Source organism: Xiphophorus maculatus, chromosome 22 (assembly GCF_002775205.1).
Source record: "Xiphophorus maculatus strain JP 163 A chromosome 22, X_maculatus-5.0-male, whole genome shotgun sequence".
NCBI lineage: Eukaryota > Metazoa > Chordata > Actinopteri > Cyprinodontiformes > Poeciliidae > Xiphophorus > Xiphophorus maculatus.
In genome coordinates, this window is record NC_036464.1 from 15,779,554 (window position 1) to 15,795,114 (window position 15,561).

Genomic DNA, 15,561 nt, shown 5'->3' on the forward strand with positions numbered 1-15,561 from the left:
ACACATGTGTGACGATATGTAGCTTCGTGCTTGTGATGATAGATGGTGTGTTTTTCAGAGAGCTGAAAGCTCTTGAAGTCTTTATGTAAGCAACTTAGCGTGCTTTCTGTCAGCACCAGTGGCTGAAAAATGATTCCAGTCTGGAGCAGTTTTAGAAACATAGATCAAATTAAACCCCTAACATTACTCCTGACTTTAGTTGATCCAATATGACATTTTGGCCTGATATCCAAATTCCGTTGTTGTTAAGCTTTGACCTGATTTTTCATTAAAAACCATATCTATCAGTTTTACTTGTAGCCTCCTTGCTTTCAGCGGGCATTAATAATGATAGTATTGTGTTTATTCAGCCCAGTGATGACTTGCAATGTGTGTGAGAGACAGTAGTTGCTGCAAAACACTTTTACTAATGTGAAATTAATGAAATTATTAGGAAGTGAAACTTTGTGTTGTTAACATCCTTTATGAGTAATTAGTTCAATAAGCACAGTTAACATAACACTCACCTCAATGTGTATTCTCTAAAGCAGTGGTTCTTAGACTGTGGTAAAAGCACTAGAGGGGGTACCTGGGCTGCTTTTAGTGGTTCCCAGAAGAAATTTGGATATTTGTAATTTGCAAGGCAAAACTGTCTGTGATCTAGAACTCCAACAGACAAAGAATGTGAGTTTTCCATGCACATTTTTCACTTCTTTAAGTTATTCTCTAAATAAAAATGCAGTGAAATAAATTAGAAAGTCTGCTTCAGTATGAAACTAAATCAGACAGAAGTTTAATAGGACCAAGTGCCGGTGGTTGTTTGTGCTGGGAACAAGTCCAAGCACAGTCTAGCCATTTTCCAACATAAAAATTGTCTTTATTATTATTATTATTATTATTATTATTATTATTATTATTATTATTATTATTATTATTATTATTATTATTATTATTATTATTATTATTATTATTATTATTATTATTATTATATGCTCAGTGAGCAGTGTGACCACTATTGGCAATGCAATCTAAAAAGTGTGCATTTTTCTAAATTTGTAATGTGAAAGACTAACTACATGTTCGGCAACAGAGGACATGCAGTATTATATTGGAGAATAATTTGAAGATCTAAAAATAAAGGTGTTTATTAATTCAGAGCAGCCATGTTATATTCCAATGTCAGCGTTGATGTGAAACAAATTGACTAAAACCTTAAGAATATAACATGGTGAAGGAGTGAAATGTTTAGTCCGTGCTGATAATGTCTAACTCCTAGCCTGAATAGATAGAATAGAAATATCCTTTAATTTCCCATAATGTGTAAATTTCTGCTGTCATCCCTTCATTAAAAACCCAGTTTTTCCTGATATTGCTGTTCTTCCTTTGACTTAATTTGTATCCTAAAAATCGCTAGCTTTGAATCTTTAAGATACAATAACAACTTACACTCCAAAGAGTGTTTTGGGTAGTGCAAGCTGACATTAACATTGATCAGAGAAAGATGTTTTTACATTTTTTTTACATTTCTAAATGTCCAGTCAGTAATCAGAGCCAGTCAAACTTAAAGTTGTCTGAGCTGACCAGCCTAATTCTCACGCATGTCCTCTCCTTATAGTTTTATGGTAGATATTTAAGCTTTTACTGATAAATGAACACCAATGACTGACCTAATGATGGCATTTCTACTGAATTCAACCCTTATCCCTTTCGAAGCTGTGTAACTTTGCAAAATGCATCCAGCTCATTCTCTAGCCCAACAAATGAGTCTTGATGTGTTTTGCAGCTGTGAACCATCAGGTGGGCCTTTTCAAATCAACCTGCCAGATCATCTGTGTTTGTTGGACAAAACATGGCACATAGGTTTCAGTTTTAAATTTCTGCCACCCAAAGAAAGGCTTTTGGTGCCATCACAGACTGACAATTATTCAGCTGTGACAAAATTTGTGTCTGAAGTATTGTAACATAGTGGGGCTTAAAACATGAAATGCAATAAAATCTTTTTCCATATGAAGACATTCTGCCCATATATGAATCTTAGAAGATTTCTAGCAAGCAAAAACATTTCCCATCTAAGAAAAAAAATAATAAATTGGATGCACATTCTCCACTACCCACTCTTTGGCATAGTAGTCTCTTTTTTAGTCTCTTCTTCTGTCTTCTATCTCCTCCTTAGGCCATGTTTGCCAGCTACGTCCCTGAAATCATAGAGTTAATAGGAAACCGCAAGAAATATGGTGGTTCCTATAGTGCGGTTAATGGGAGAAAGTAAGTATTCCAGATGGTTCTGCTGTTTTTAAGTGTGCGGTAGAACCCTCTCTGCATGCCTTTTTTTCTTTTTTTTCTGTTCCATGCATGTAGGCCATGTTTGCTCGCTACGTGCCAGAAATTGCTGCTCTCATCCTTAATCGGAAGAAATACGGAGGGAGTTATAACTCAACACGAGGCAGAAAGTAAGTTGAAATCCAGACAAGGTGTGGTTGTGTGACTAAAGTGCACCCCCTGTTTTAAGTTTATAGGATATCAGGGGTTGGTTAACTTGACATTTCATGTTCATAAAGTTTGAGTACAATAGTAAAATAAAGTTAGATGAAGTCACACTACGTGACTGGAGACCTTGGCCATTAGGACACACATGTTCATGCCCCCTCACTCTTGCTTTCACTCTTTCACTTTTTTTCTACCTACCATTTTTTCTGAATCTACTTCTCTCTTTCCTTCATTCAACACTTTCCTTAAGTCATCAGTGTGCTGTTTATTTTCTTGTTTTTGTCCACCTCAACACATCTTGTGTTGCGCTATAATTTAATTTGGACAATAGAGCTTTCATGACTGCTAAACGTTTTAGTCTTGCAACACGCTGACCTGTGGTGCTTCTCTGCAATACAAATGTCCAATGCATCCATAAAAGGGTTCAGTTTAAAAAATAAATAAATAAAATGAAGCAAAGAGTCATGAAATCCCTATTATCCACTTTTCAAGGATTTTCCCACGAGAGCATAGAAAGACTGAAACATCTGCAAGTGCATTATTATTGGTGGTCCTTTCAAGCATCATCAATCACAATGACCATTGCAGGATATAAGTTCTTTTACTTTATATTTTATTTTTATTTTTTTATTTTATTTTGCTTGAGTTAGTTCTGCATGCCTTAATCCTCTCCTCAGCTGCATCATACCTGGGATGTTCTTTACGACCTGCCGTCTCGTCGCTTTTTCATTACCTGCAAACCCGATGAAAAAGCCCTAATCGCCGTCGTTTGTCACTGCTGTAGCACATTGCATCATCCGTGCTTGACATTATTCTGGCCCTGATCTTCAGTCAGCTCCCACACCCTTGAATGCTGGATGCCTCGCTCCCATTGGAGGCTCTCAATTGCTTTTTGCTTGGTTTTTTTGCCTGCTCGGTCCTCTGTTCTCGTGTGTGTCTATGTAGTGTCAGCATTTGTTTTGTCGTGCGTGTGGATTTGACTGTAAAGTCTGTGTGACTCTTTGGTCAGTTTACTATTTGTACAAGAGTGCCACAATGCTTATTGTACATTACTCCTCTTTTCCCTTTGTGGCTCAAACCTTAAGCCCCATCACACTACTGGGTATCTACCTTTCAGTTCAGCGTCATTGTAGCACACACAGTTTGATCACCAGGACATGTGAAAAAATTTTCCACAACAAACATTTGCTGCTTTCATACATCATGCATATTTGCACCTCTGCAACAGAAATTTATATTTAATTCAGTCATAGCTTCAGTTTTATGCTCAGGCCACCCTATTCTGTCTGCACTAATGAAAATTCAGTCACCTTAGCATGTTAGTTGCTCTTTTTTAAGGGATTTTATGCCACTAATGACCTTTAGTAGCTAAATAGGAGTAATGGCAGAGAGACAAGAGAAAGACATGCAGTAAATAATCGGGGACTGGAGTCGAACTGGGAACAACTATGTCGAAAACTAGTCTCTGTAAACGGTGCGCCTGCTCTATCAGTGAGCCATGTGGCGCCCCAGCATGGTAGACATCAATCAATCAAATTTTATTTGTATAGCACATTTCAGCAGCAAGGCATTTCAAAGTGCTTTACATCATGTGCCATGCTTTCTGAATAATTCCATAAGTACTTATCTGACCACTTGGGGGCACTCTTAAAGCATTACATCTTATGCCCAGGTGTTCAGTTGATTGTTTACTATGAAGAAATAACTGAAAGGAGATGGTGATGTCATGGCAAAAATAATTTAGACCAATACAACACGTTTTTAGCACGCCAGCGAAAAAAAATTATATTTTAAAGAGCATGCTGTACGTGTTCAGAGCAGACAGATAGTCCTCTTCTTTTTCTCTCTTTTCTGCTAATTTTTCATGGTACCATCTTGCCTTTTCTGTTTCTTTCTTTCACTCCTCTCCATTGTTCCTCACATCAATTTCAGTCACTCTTCTCAGTGGTGGACAATCTGTAGAGTCAGCAGAACAGTAAGGCTTGAAGGGAAGAAAAAAAGCCTTTGTTCTGTAACACCCGCCTGCCACTGAGATAAGATTGATGAAATGTTGTTTAGCCAGTGACTTCAGCTCTCACTCGTAGAAGGGTGCTGAGTGAAGCCCTTGTCAAAACTGGGGATCATTTCTCCCTCTCACTTTATTTTTCTCCTGCTGCACTACTTTCCGTCACTCCCTTTGGTCAGACACATGGTAACAATCACAAGATACCCACAAAACACGCAAAGTCTGAGGAGCCCTGGAGTTTTGCAGAACAAATTTAGATAAGTTTAGGAAGAGGCTATTATCAAAAATTGGTTTGTCATGTGGCTTTCTGGTAGTGCCTAGATTTTCATACATTACCATATAGCAGCTGTCAACACATGAAAAGCAAAATGGAAATGAGATTAGGAGATTATTGCAACTGACTGATTATGGAGCTTTCAATCGATGAGATCATGATACATTTTAAATTATTCCAAATGCAACTAAGGTTTCAACTCTGCTGTCATTTAAAACAAACCTTTCAGGCTATTTGGAAACTGAAATTACTCCTGATGTTAGATTTGTGTTTAATGTTAGCTTTGGTGAAATTTCCTGCTACGCTGTAGCATACACCCATGAGCACACTGACAGCTCGTATGTTGATGTAGTAATGACAAATGTTATGTTCTGTTGGAGTCCACTGTACTTTGGGCTCTGTGGTTTCCATTATGAGACTGTGGTTTCCATTAGCCCAGACTTCAGCCGACGGTTTGGCACGGAAACTGATTTCAATCCTGGCTGAACCTTGTCAGAGGAAAAAAAAGGGTTATCCATTTGAACTGTGCAGACCAAGACATATTCACTCTGGACAAAAAGAGAAAGGCGGTACATCGTAAAGTACATAGCTTTTGCCCGTCAGAGAAGATGTAGTATTACCTATTGCTGTCACAGTTTCCTGAAAGTGGGTTGAAAACTTAACATTGAGTTAAAGTTGAAAATGACGCATCTTTGTGGCAGGCTTTACATAAATTTTCATCGCTGACTTAAGGATTAGAGCAGTAGCAATTAAGTGACCTCTGTTGCTGATGTTTGAGCTCTGTGTTCATTTCATGTTCCTTGTTTCCTCTAAGGACATCCCGGGATGTTGTCTATGTGCATGCTTTGTGTGCATGTGCAGTTATATACCCTGTTGCATTTAATATTTTTGTGCAGCTTGTTTTTTGCTTTGTTTTAAGTTTCTGGATTTTTACGTTTTATCGTAAAGAACTGTGTCAATAATGTGTTTTTTGTTTTATTTATTTTTGTTTTTTAGATGCAGTGCCTTAAAAAAGTATTCATACTTCTACAACTTTATTACATTACAATTGCTTTCTGTGGTGTATTATTGGGGGATCTTATTAGGTAGAACAACAGTCCAAATTAAAAACTGCACACATTTAATCAGTACAACCTCTTCCATATGTTTGTGGTAACAGGACTTAAAGATTTCTTTGAGCAATGTTTTTTTTCCCTCAATATTCTTCCATAAAACCTGGATTTTTATAAAATGGCTTACCTAATACTGGAGATGGTTGTTGTTTATGCATTTCTAGGGCTTTCTCCCTAAACTGTCCGATGTGTTTCTTAGTGTCATGATGATGTTTGTTTACTGACCTTCCCTTATGTCTTCACAAAACAAACTGAAAATATGTTTGGATGAAAGAAAACATAGGTGGGCTCTATTTTCTCATTTGGTAACATGTGGAGGAAATTTGTTGCACTGGATTTTGTTTATGGGCATCAGAAGAAAGGGGACTGAATACAAACGACTGCTTTTTAGATTTTTAACCATATCAATAAAATACCTTGAGGTTTGTATTTGTAATGTGATGAGACGTAAAAAAGTTCATGAATACTTTTGCAAGGCACTTTAGATTCAGCAAAATTGCAAATTACATGTCAACTAGATGGGAGTAAGGTTGTTTCTTGATCAAACAATACACATTGCTGCCTTATAGCGAGTATGGATTGTACACATATAAACCCAAAAATGTTGTTATATTTGAACCCACCTTTTTGAGAAAGAAAGGTGAAAAATACAACACTATCCATGACTTCGGTCAAGTAAATACTTCTCTCTTAAGATTAAATATTGGTTTGATTGTGGGAAAAATATTTTTAAATGTGGAGAAATAATGTTTAATTTATCAATAAATCCTAGTTGTGGAAAAACAGCAGCAAATTCTTTTGTTAATATGTAAATACATTCTTTCTGGATGTGGCCTTTACAGTAATTTAATCTTGACTCTTAATTTCAGTTGTGTATTTGGCACTTCTAATCTTATGCTCAACCAAATAGTTTTTCTGTACAGTTTTTCCTATATAGTTTTTCTGAACTAATACAGGGGTTACTCAAATAAGGGAACACTACCTATTTTTATTTTTTACTTTTTAAGAAATGAGAAACATCTTGTGCCAGATAGAGCAAGCTTCTCACAGACATCTCAGCTCATCAGCTAGTGAGACCACACAATTGCCTTTTAGCTCTGCTCTAGCCAAACATTTGATCACAACTACTCATTAGTTTCTGGTAAAGGTCAGAGGCAACATCTGTGAAAAGCATTTTGTCCCACAACATCCCAGAACTGTCATTCTCTTAATATGGCTGTGGCATTGCTTTGCCAAGTCTGCTGCAGTTCAGTCCTGCCAAGGCCATATGTTTCAGCGCAGAAGACCTAGTGATCGTGACTATGGTTTTCATCTAACACCACTAAATACGTTTTCCTTTGAACAAGCCAGATTGAACCAGACTTCAGTAATGTTCTGTACAGTTTTAAGTCTTGACTTTAAAGGTTAATATCTTCACCAGAGCTTCCGTTTTGTGCATAAGAGCATTATGGTAGATTAAAAGGTGATAAGATTTTACACAGTGCAAAAATATGACCGCAAAATGCTTTTTGTAAATTTTATTTAGGAAAAAAGTGTGTTAATTCAGATCATGACATCTTTCCAACATATTCGGAATAAACTGCACTTTAACTGAAGAGATTCAATTATCTTCTGGCACATCAAGTACTGAAAAAGACCATGGTTATGACACATGCTGCTGTACATGTCTTCATAGGATACTTAGTATCTGCCTCCTGTCTTAGCTAATCCTCATCGATATGAAGACTGGACTCAATTAAACAATACCAAACAGTTAAATTGTACAATATATTTGAGATTTTAATAAAATGCTAGGAAAGTAGCTTATAGCAGTGGAAATGAAGTTCTCAAAGTGGCTTTCATTTTCATTTTTTGATATGAGACAAATCATAACTTGAAACCAAAAAATTGTTTTTTTTATAATGGTAGTAAAACAATCTTAGAGTGATTTTATTTAACATTCCTAATTCAATCAATTGCATGATGTAAAAGGTTGTAACTCCTTGCACACAGTTTATAAAACGTGTATTATATACTGTAGAACATACAATAACAGATTTTTTTTTTACTCCTGTTTAAATCTATCTACTAATGAACAGCTATCCATCTCTACAAGCTATATGTTTCAGAAAATAAAGTAACCATCACACCTTTTAATATTCTAATTTATTTGGTGCATCTAAAATGTAGTTTTATGTGTATTTAAATCAGATGAAATGAAGCACATTTAGTAAAAACATCCAAGCCTTATGTCTTTTTAAGTATGGATGTCACTTTTGTCGTTATCCTAATTTGTATATTTAGTTACTTTTGTTATGTTACCAATGCAGTAAGGTAATTTATTTTCCATACTTATTTATTGCCCAAATGCCTGTGTATTTAATTTCTATAACTTACACACAGGCTATGAATTCCCCCCAAGTAGTCAAGTATTCAACAGTTGAATTAATCAGCAAACTGGTTTGTCTTCTGTGTTGATGGAGTTGCTTTAATATTTGGCATGATCTTGACTGTTAGAGATTTTGCATAGCCTAGCATGAGAGTAGTGATTTTTTTGTCATTGCTGAGAGTGTTGCATTTTGTTGCTCAGAGCCGTTCACTTTGCTATAATATCAGGGTTTTTTTTTCAAAATCTATTTTTAGTTATGTGGTACAATTTATCCAAGAAAAAAAAATATGTTGGAATGAAAAAAGCTCAATGACTTGTTTGTATAGGTCCATACACTAAACTAATAATATGACAAACCACTTTAATGAATTTTTAGCAACCTGACTATTTTCTTTAGCAGCCACATATTGACTTGATGGTGTTCGCCCAATCTACCTTGCAATCATTCTCCAAATTTCTCAGATTTAGAGGAAATAGCCCTCTTCATATATTCTCTGTCAAATTTAGTTCAGGCACATACCCAGCCTACTAAAAACCTTTAATTGTCTTGTCGCCAAACAATTCTAATGTGGCTTGTGATGTATGCCTGGAGACAATAAAGCTTCTGGGTCAGAAGTAAATGTTATTTTATTGGTATTTTGAAGTATTAACAATTTCATCTCTCTTGGGAAAACCCCGATTTTGATTAAAAAAACAAAACAAAACAATAACCCAAGAGAATGATGCCACCTTTCCCAAATTTTACTGTGGAAGTCATGTTCATTTGTTGATACTCAGTGTTGTTGTTTTTGCTGAAGTTACATTTTGCAATCCTGGCCCAAAGGTTTTGGTTTGGTTTCATCAGATCATAACATGTTCTTCTGCAAGCTTTCCAGGCATTTTTGCAATGGTTGTTTTGCTTTGAAAGAAAAGTAAACTCTGTTTATCCTAGATCTGTGGAGAATACAGTAAGTTGTTGCCACATTGACATTTAGTGTTGCTGTCTGCCTCTTGGCAGTCTCCTAACCAATTACTTTTTGCCATGCTAATATTGTCCCATATTTTCTATATTTATTCATGATTTTCCCTGTTGTGCCATGGTGGGAATTTTTTGTACCCTCATACAGAGAGGTCTCTTTAATCCTTTGCAACGTGTCTGCAAACTATGGGTTTAAACCAAGGTTGCGCTTGTATAATAAAATCAAAAATCCAAGGACAGCTGACCTTTATTACAAGTTAATCAGATTCAGCATAATTTATGATAGGTGTGAACTCAAGAAGACTGCTTAAAATAACCAGAAGGTGTTCTGACAAAATATTAGTTGAAGGGTGGTCCACTCCTATGCAGCAAGACTTCAGAAAAAACAAATATAATAATTGACTTACAGTGTTATTTTGGAACAAAAAACAAAAATGAAACCATATTACATGTCGTCTCTAAAATGCAACCTTTCCAGCAGATGATTTTCTGATATAGTAAAATTATCCCTCCCAACCTGGCATGGCTGGAGATAAGATTGCTATAGTGTCAGTGTAAAATCATGATGCTGGAACTCCAAAGCGCCAGTCACAATGGCAATAGTGCAGGAGTACTAAAAGTATTTTACCTCCAGTTGTAGTGATATTTTAACAGAAGTAGTAATCACCAAGACGTCCAGAAGTGTGTTCAAATTACTTACATACAGCTTTACTCTTAAAAATATACCAACTTGTTGAATGAGAGAGGAATAGTTTTTACTAAGCAAAATAATTTCATCAACAGGAACTCTTACACATTAGATCTGTGGCACAAAAAAGTAATTATCTGAAGTACCACATGGTCAGACATAACAATTAATATTTAAATTTCTTTTTAAAGTAGTTAAAAATTTTAACTTGAGGAAAAACAGGGACATAGCCTTAGCCTTAAGAACCATCTTAAGCAACTCCTGTCTCCCTTTTGACTGTAATCAGCTCTGTGCGTTCTCTGTCAGATTCCCCAGTCATAATGCTGAAAGTTGCCAAGGAGCTGTCAAATACTCTGTGGTCCTGTTTAGAGTCTGTGTCAGCCACAGGCCTCTGAATCATTTTGAGAGTTTTAGTAATGCTCTGTATAAAAGCACGAGGTTATTGATGTATATGTCTTTGTCAAAATCATTTCTGCTCACAAAGGGCTGGTTTGGCTGAAGGGACAGTTTTTATATTGAGAACGGATGACAGTCCAAGCATTGTGGGATGTGTGATTATATCTTAGATTTTCTGTAGTGGTGCAGAGTTAAGTATTTGATTGCACTGAATTTAACTTCTTCCATTAAATGGGGGGAGGGAAAATTTACTCGTATGGCAAAAAAGATTAAATTCAGTTACTGGTTTGCTTTGAAAATGCATTACTTAACATTGAGGTTGAGGCCTTTTTTTCCACTTTCTATTTGAGCTAATGTACTGCTTTGGTTTGTCTGACTTTCTTTGGGAGATATGCCAGTGTCTGCAGTGATTTATGCTGGCCACTCAAGATGTGTTCCCCCCTTTCAGGCACATTGTGGTCTGTGGTCATATTACCCTCGAAAGTGTCTCCAACTTCCTCAAAGACTTCCTACACAAGGACAGGGATGATGTCAATGTAGAAATTGTTTTTCTCCATAAGTAAGTTCATCTTTTCCTTCTTCAAATATGTAAGATGGTGCAGAACGTTATGCTTTATAGAAGGTGTCCTCACATTTTCTAATCCTTTTCATTGTGTTCTTTGTATGATAGTATTTCCCCTAATCTTGAGCTGGAAGCCTTGTTCAAACGCCATTTTACTCAAGTCGAGTTCTACCAGGGATCGGTTCTCAACCCTCATGATTTGGCCCGAGTGAAGGTATCATTCCTGACCAAATCCCTCAAAATCCAAACAACACTCAGACAGCCATGGTCAAAATTACTTTTAAATTGAGTTTTTGAAAATAAATAGCATTCATTCTGCAGACCATTTAAGTTTGAAAAAGACTATTTTGTGAGAAATAATAACATGCTTTCAAAAACAGATAGTGGTAAAAACAAAAGACTGGATAAAATATGTATTCTGTTTGCCATTATTGTGTTTTAAAACCATTTGCTTATTTGGTTCTTCCCACAAAGATCGAGTCAGCGGATGCCTGTCTAATTTTGGCCAACAAATATTGTGCAGATCCTGATGCTGAAGACGCTTCTAACATCATGAGGTATAATGTCCTGTGGAAAGTGAAATCGGTATGAAATAATTTGTTTATGGTGACATTTCGATGGTGAATCTCTGCGGTTGTTTTTCAAGGGTCATATCCATCAAGAACTATCATCCCAAGATCAGAATAATAACACAGATGCTACAGTATCACAATAAGGTAAGTGTTAAAGCAATTATCAGTGTGTAAGATTTCACTATGTTTCTCTTGGGCTCCACAGCGCATTAAAATCATGACAATGGTACCTTTTCAGCAATGGTCATTTAAAAACTATTTGCTCATTTTAAAGCAGTAGGAGCAAAGTAGTGTTTTGAAAACCACATAAGCACTTACTGATACGATGAATGGCTAAGATTAAGAGTATTTTCACATACAGTTTGTGCTACAGCAAAGTATAATATGAGTTTAAAGGAGTGCACTGGTACAATTAATTACGCTTGATTATCACATTAAATTGCGATATTTATCAATTCAGCTCAAATAAATTTACATGACAGAATCAAACCAAATATACATGTGATATAACAGCGAGCATTTTCTTTGTGGCTGGCAGAAAAACCTGGTGCTTTATGGTCCCTACTAGACTGGAGTATCAGTGTAATTGTGAGGCCAGAAACAAGTGAAATCAGAAATATGTTTTTTAAAAAAATCACGGTTTTTGTTTTTTTTGTATTAAAATTAAGATGTACTATCAGCCCAAGGATAATCTTACATTTTGTAATTTTCTTTAGCTATTTACATAAAACCTTTAGAATTATGTATTTGATTGATTTAATGTTAATTGTATATTCAATGAGGACAAATTATAAATAAAATATATTTTTATATATTCTATAGCTTGATGCTGCACTTGTAATTTTGTACTGTTTGGAGTTGGCTAACCAGCTGCTGGTTGTCTCATGTGTGCTTTGTATTTTCACATTCATAAGAAGTTTAGACATAGTGAGAGCCCTTTAAATAATCTTGGGAGTTTGCTACACTTTACTAAAGCCAGCTAAACTGGCTATGTTTGTATAAAATGACAGTTTTCTAGCTGTCAGTTGAGTCAAACCTTAAATTGATCATATAAATGTCCAGATTGTATCAACTGTTTGCCAAAATGAACTACTTCTTAAGCAGTGTCTGAACCAAACGTTTCTATGGTCTTCTTTGTTTTATGACCTTTCTACCTCTCCTGCTCTGAAGGCCCATCTGCTGAACATTCCCAGCTGGAACTGGAAGGAAGGTGATGATGCTATATGCCTGGCTGAGCTGAAGGCTGGTTTCATTGCCCAGAGCTGTCTTGCACAGGGCCTGTCGACCATGCTGGCCAATCTCTTCTCCATGAGGTCCTTCATTGAGGTAACTCACAGGAACAGATTTACTCTCCTTGTCTATCCATCTGGACACACCAAAGTGTCACAGATTTCATTCTCAGCATTCTGGAGATGGTTTTTGGACTGAAGCTGAGGTTAACACAACCACTGTTTTATATCTTATCTGGTGACGGATGGGCCAGGTCTGTGGGAATTTCACCATCCTTGTGCAGAGAAAGGCTTTCACTGCAGTGTTTACAGTCATTTTGGCATGTGTTTTTTTTTGTGACAACTCATCTGGAATCTGTTCAGTGTTTCTTTGGCCCAACACTAAGGCGGTTGCTTCTATTGAAGACCCGTTTTCATGTCATAAAGATGATGGATCATCTAATAATGACCCGGCTGATGATTTGCAGGAGAACATCTGCAGTCCACATTGGACAGATGTTAGAAAGGAAACTGTGCTGCTTTTTCCTTCTCATATTTAAAAAAAAAATTCACATTTGAGGTTTCCATCCTTTTTCTTCTCAGATTGAGGAGGACACATGGCAGAAGTATTACCTAGAAGGAGTAGCTAATGAGATGTACACAGAGTATTTGTCCAGTGCCTTTGTAGGCCTCTCCTTCCCCACTGTGTGCGAGTGAGTATCACTCTTTGCTAAAGGTTGTGTTTTCTAAAAAAAATGTAAATAACATATGTAATGCTCAAACACATCAAGTGCTTTTGTATATTTCTTCGCTAATACAGTGTTTTTGTTTTCCAGGTTGTGCTATGTGAAGTTGAAGCTGTTGCTTATTGCCATTGAATTCAAGTCTGAGCAGAGAGAGAGCAGGTTTGTGAAGTGAATGTTTCTGTCACACCTGTGTGGTAACAGTAAACTTCTTAGGGGTTTGTTTCATGCAGTATTCATTGGATTGTCTTGTAGTAGACAATCCTCAGATTTAATGAAACTGATTTTGAAATAGTTGTATTCTGGTTGGAAATGGCATCTAAACAAAAATGGAGTAGGAAATCTGAAATACATTTACTGCTTTTCATTTACATATTACGAAAAAATGTCAAAAATTACTTGGAGGATATTGTGTATTTTCCAGGTGTATTTCATAGCACAATTTAGTAAATAGGCTACCTTCAATTGTTATACAAATGCTGTATAGCATAACTTAAAACATATCAAGCATATCTTAAAAGAAATTTAACTCCTTGAAAATTGGCCTCTGTCTTTTCAACAAGCTCCTACTCTTTCCGATCTTTAGCTGTCATCATAATAATGCTCTTCTTTAGGTCGTTAGCAACCATTCATAGAGTGTTGGACTGAGAATGAGATTGCATGACAATCTCAGTAGACTTGCAGTTTTACCAGGTGTTTGCTAATTGTTGCTGTTGCTAACCTAGTGGAACTGAGTGGGAAGGTACGCAATGTACGCTGTGAGTTGAAAGCTCAGCTGTAGTCTAGAGAACCAAGGAAGAGCTTTGTGGAAATAGGCGGCGCTTTGTGACAGAAAGCATTTAGGCACCTGTAAATATCTGCCACGGGAGTTTCCAGGATTCCTCAAATATGAAAGAATCAAAGCAACTTACCAGGTATGTTTGTTATGAGTCAATAACATAACATGATATTAAGCTCAAAAATAGTTTGTTTTACACATTAAGCTCCTTTAATATACCTCTTAATAATCAGTAGAAAAATCTTTGTTAGCATTACAGCAATGGAAACTTTGCCAACCAGCTTTTTGCCTATTTCTACTGATATGTTGATTATTTATATTTGGTGATGTGCTCTAAGTTTTTCTCCCTCCATAGACTATATTAGATTCAAGTCAGGACTCTGACTAGGCCACTAAAAAGATTAATTAAAAACTGTTAGACATGGAAATCTTTGAGCTTAATTGTATTGAGAAATAGTTTTAGACAACTAAGAAGTGGTTGCATTAAAACCTTCCTATTGCAATCAATACCATTTGCAGATTTACATTGCAAGTATGCTGAGCAATCAAATTCCACTTTGCGTTTCCGGATGTTAACTGTCTAGTGTTCCCTTTGAGTGTGTTTGATTACAGCCTACTCTGCTTTAGTGTTTACTACATGACAACACAAAGTGTTTTTTTTTCTTCTGTTACCTCAATTGCCAAATCCTTCCCACCCCTCCCCATTTTGCCTGTGAAATGGGTTTGTTGTGTGTTTTGACAAAGCTGCATGATAATGTCCATTTACAGAAATGCTCATTTTGACATTGGTACTTCATTTAATATTAACATTTTATAACATGATGCTGTTTGCTCGTATGTCTTTCGAATTGATTCACTTTAAACAGATCCCCTTTACAGTGGTTTTCAAAGAACACCCTTGTTAAAATATCTAGGTTTTGTGATATAAATGTTCTTTTAGCACGATTCATTATACCACATCTTTGTTTTCTTCAATTTGAGAAACAACCAATAAATCAACTAAAAATACAAACAAACCTGTTAGATGTAAAAATGTAAAATACAAATATTAGTAAAATAAAAGCTTACAATAATCTGTATTCATGTGCACTTGTTTGATAGGAGTCCATCAGCATCCCATACTACAACCTTTGAAGTACTTACTTCAAAGCCAGATGTCTTGTGAATCAATCATTTCTTGAGTTGGACGTATGCTTGGACTTACTGTAATGCTAAAAAACAAAATTCATGTTCACCTGCAACTGTCTGACAAAGTATAATTTTGGTTGAAAACTGACGGGTGTTGAGACTAGTTTATAATTTCCACATTCTTGATTTCAACGTCACCTTCATCTGAGAACAAATAATCCCAGATCATGACACTGGCACCACTGGCACCACCACTGGCACACCACACATGTTCCTGTGTGGTGTTATTTTTGTGATGCACAG

General features: G+C 36.1%; 1 protein-coding gene across 33 annotated transcripts in view; it reads left to right on the forward strand.

Annotated features, from left to right (window-relative positions):
• The window catches only part of LOC102216920 (calcium-activated potassium channel subunit alpha-1), a 156,304-nt gene that overhangs the window by 91,552 nt on the left and 49,191 nt on the right, over positions 1-15,561 (forward strand). For all 33 annotated transcript variants that reach the window (XM_023327687.1, XM_023327680.1, XM_023327681.1 and 30 more), the window contains exons 9-16: positions 2,153-2,244; positions 10,716-10,826; positions 10,938-11,043; positions 11,304-11,386; positions 11,476-11,545; positions 12,572-12,727; positions 13,213-13,322; positions 13,446-13,514. In XM_023327687.1, coding sequence (XP_023183455.1) covers positions 2,153-2,244; positions 10,716-10,826; positions 10,938-11,043; positions 11,304-11,386; positions 11,476-11,545; positions 12,572-12,727; positions 13,213-13,322; positions 13,446-13,514 — 797 coding nt within the window. The remainder of the gene's footprint in view (positions 1-2,152; positions 2,245-10,715; positions 10,827-10,937; positions 11,044-11,303; positions 11,387-11,475; positions 11,546-12,571; positions 12,728-13,212; positions 13,323-13,445; positions 13,515-15,561) is intronic.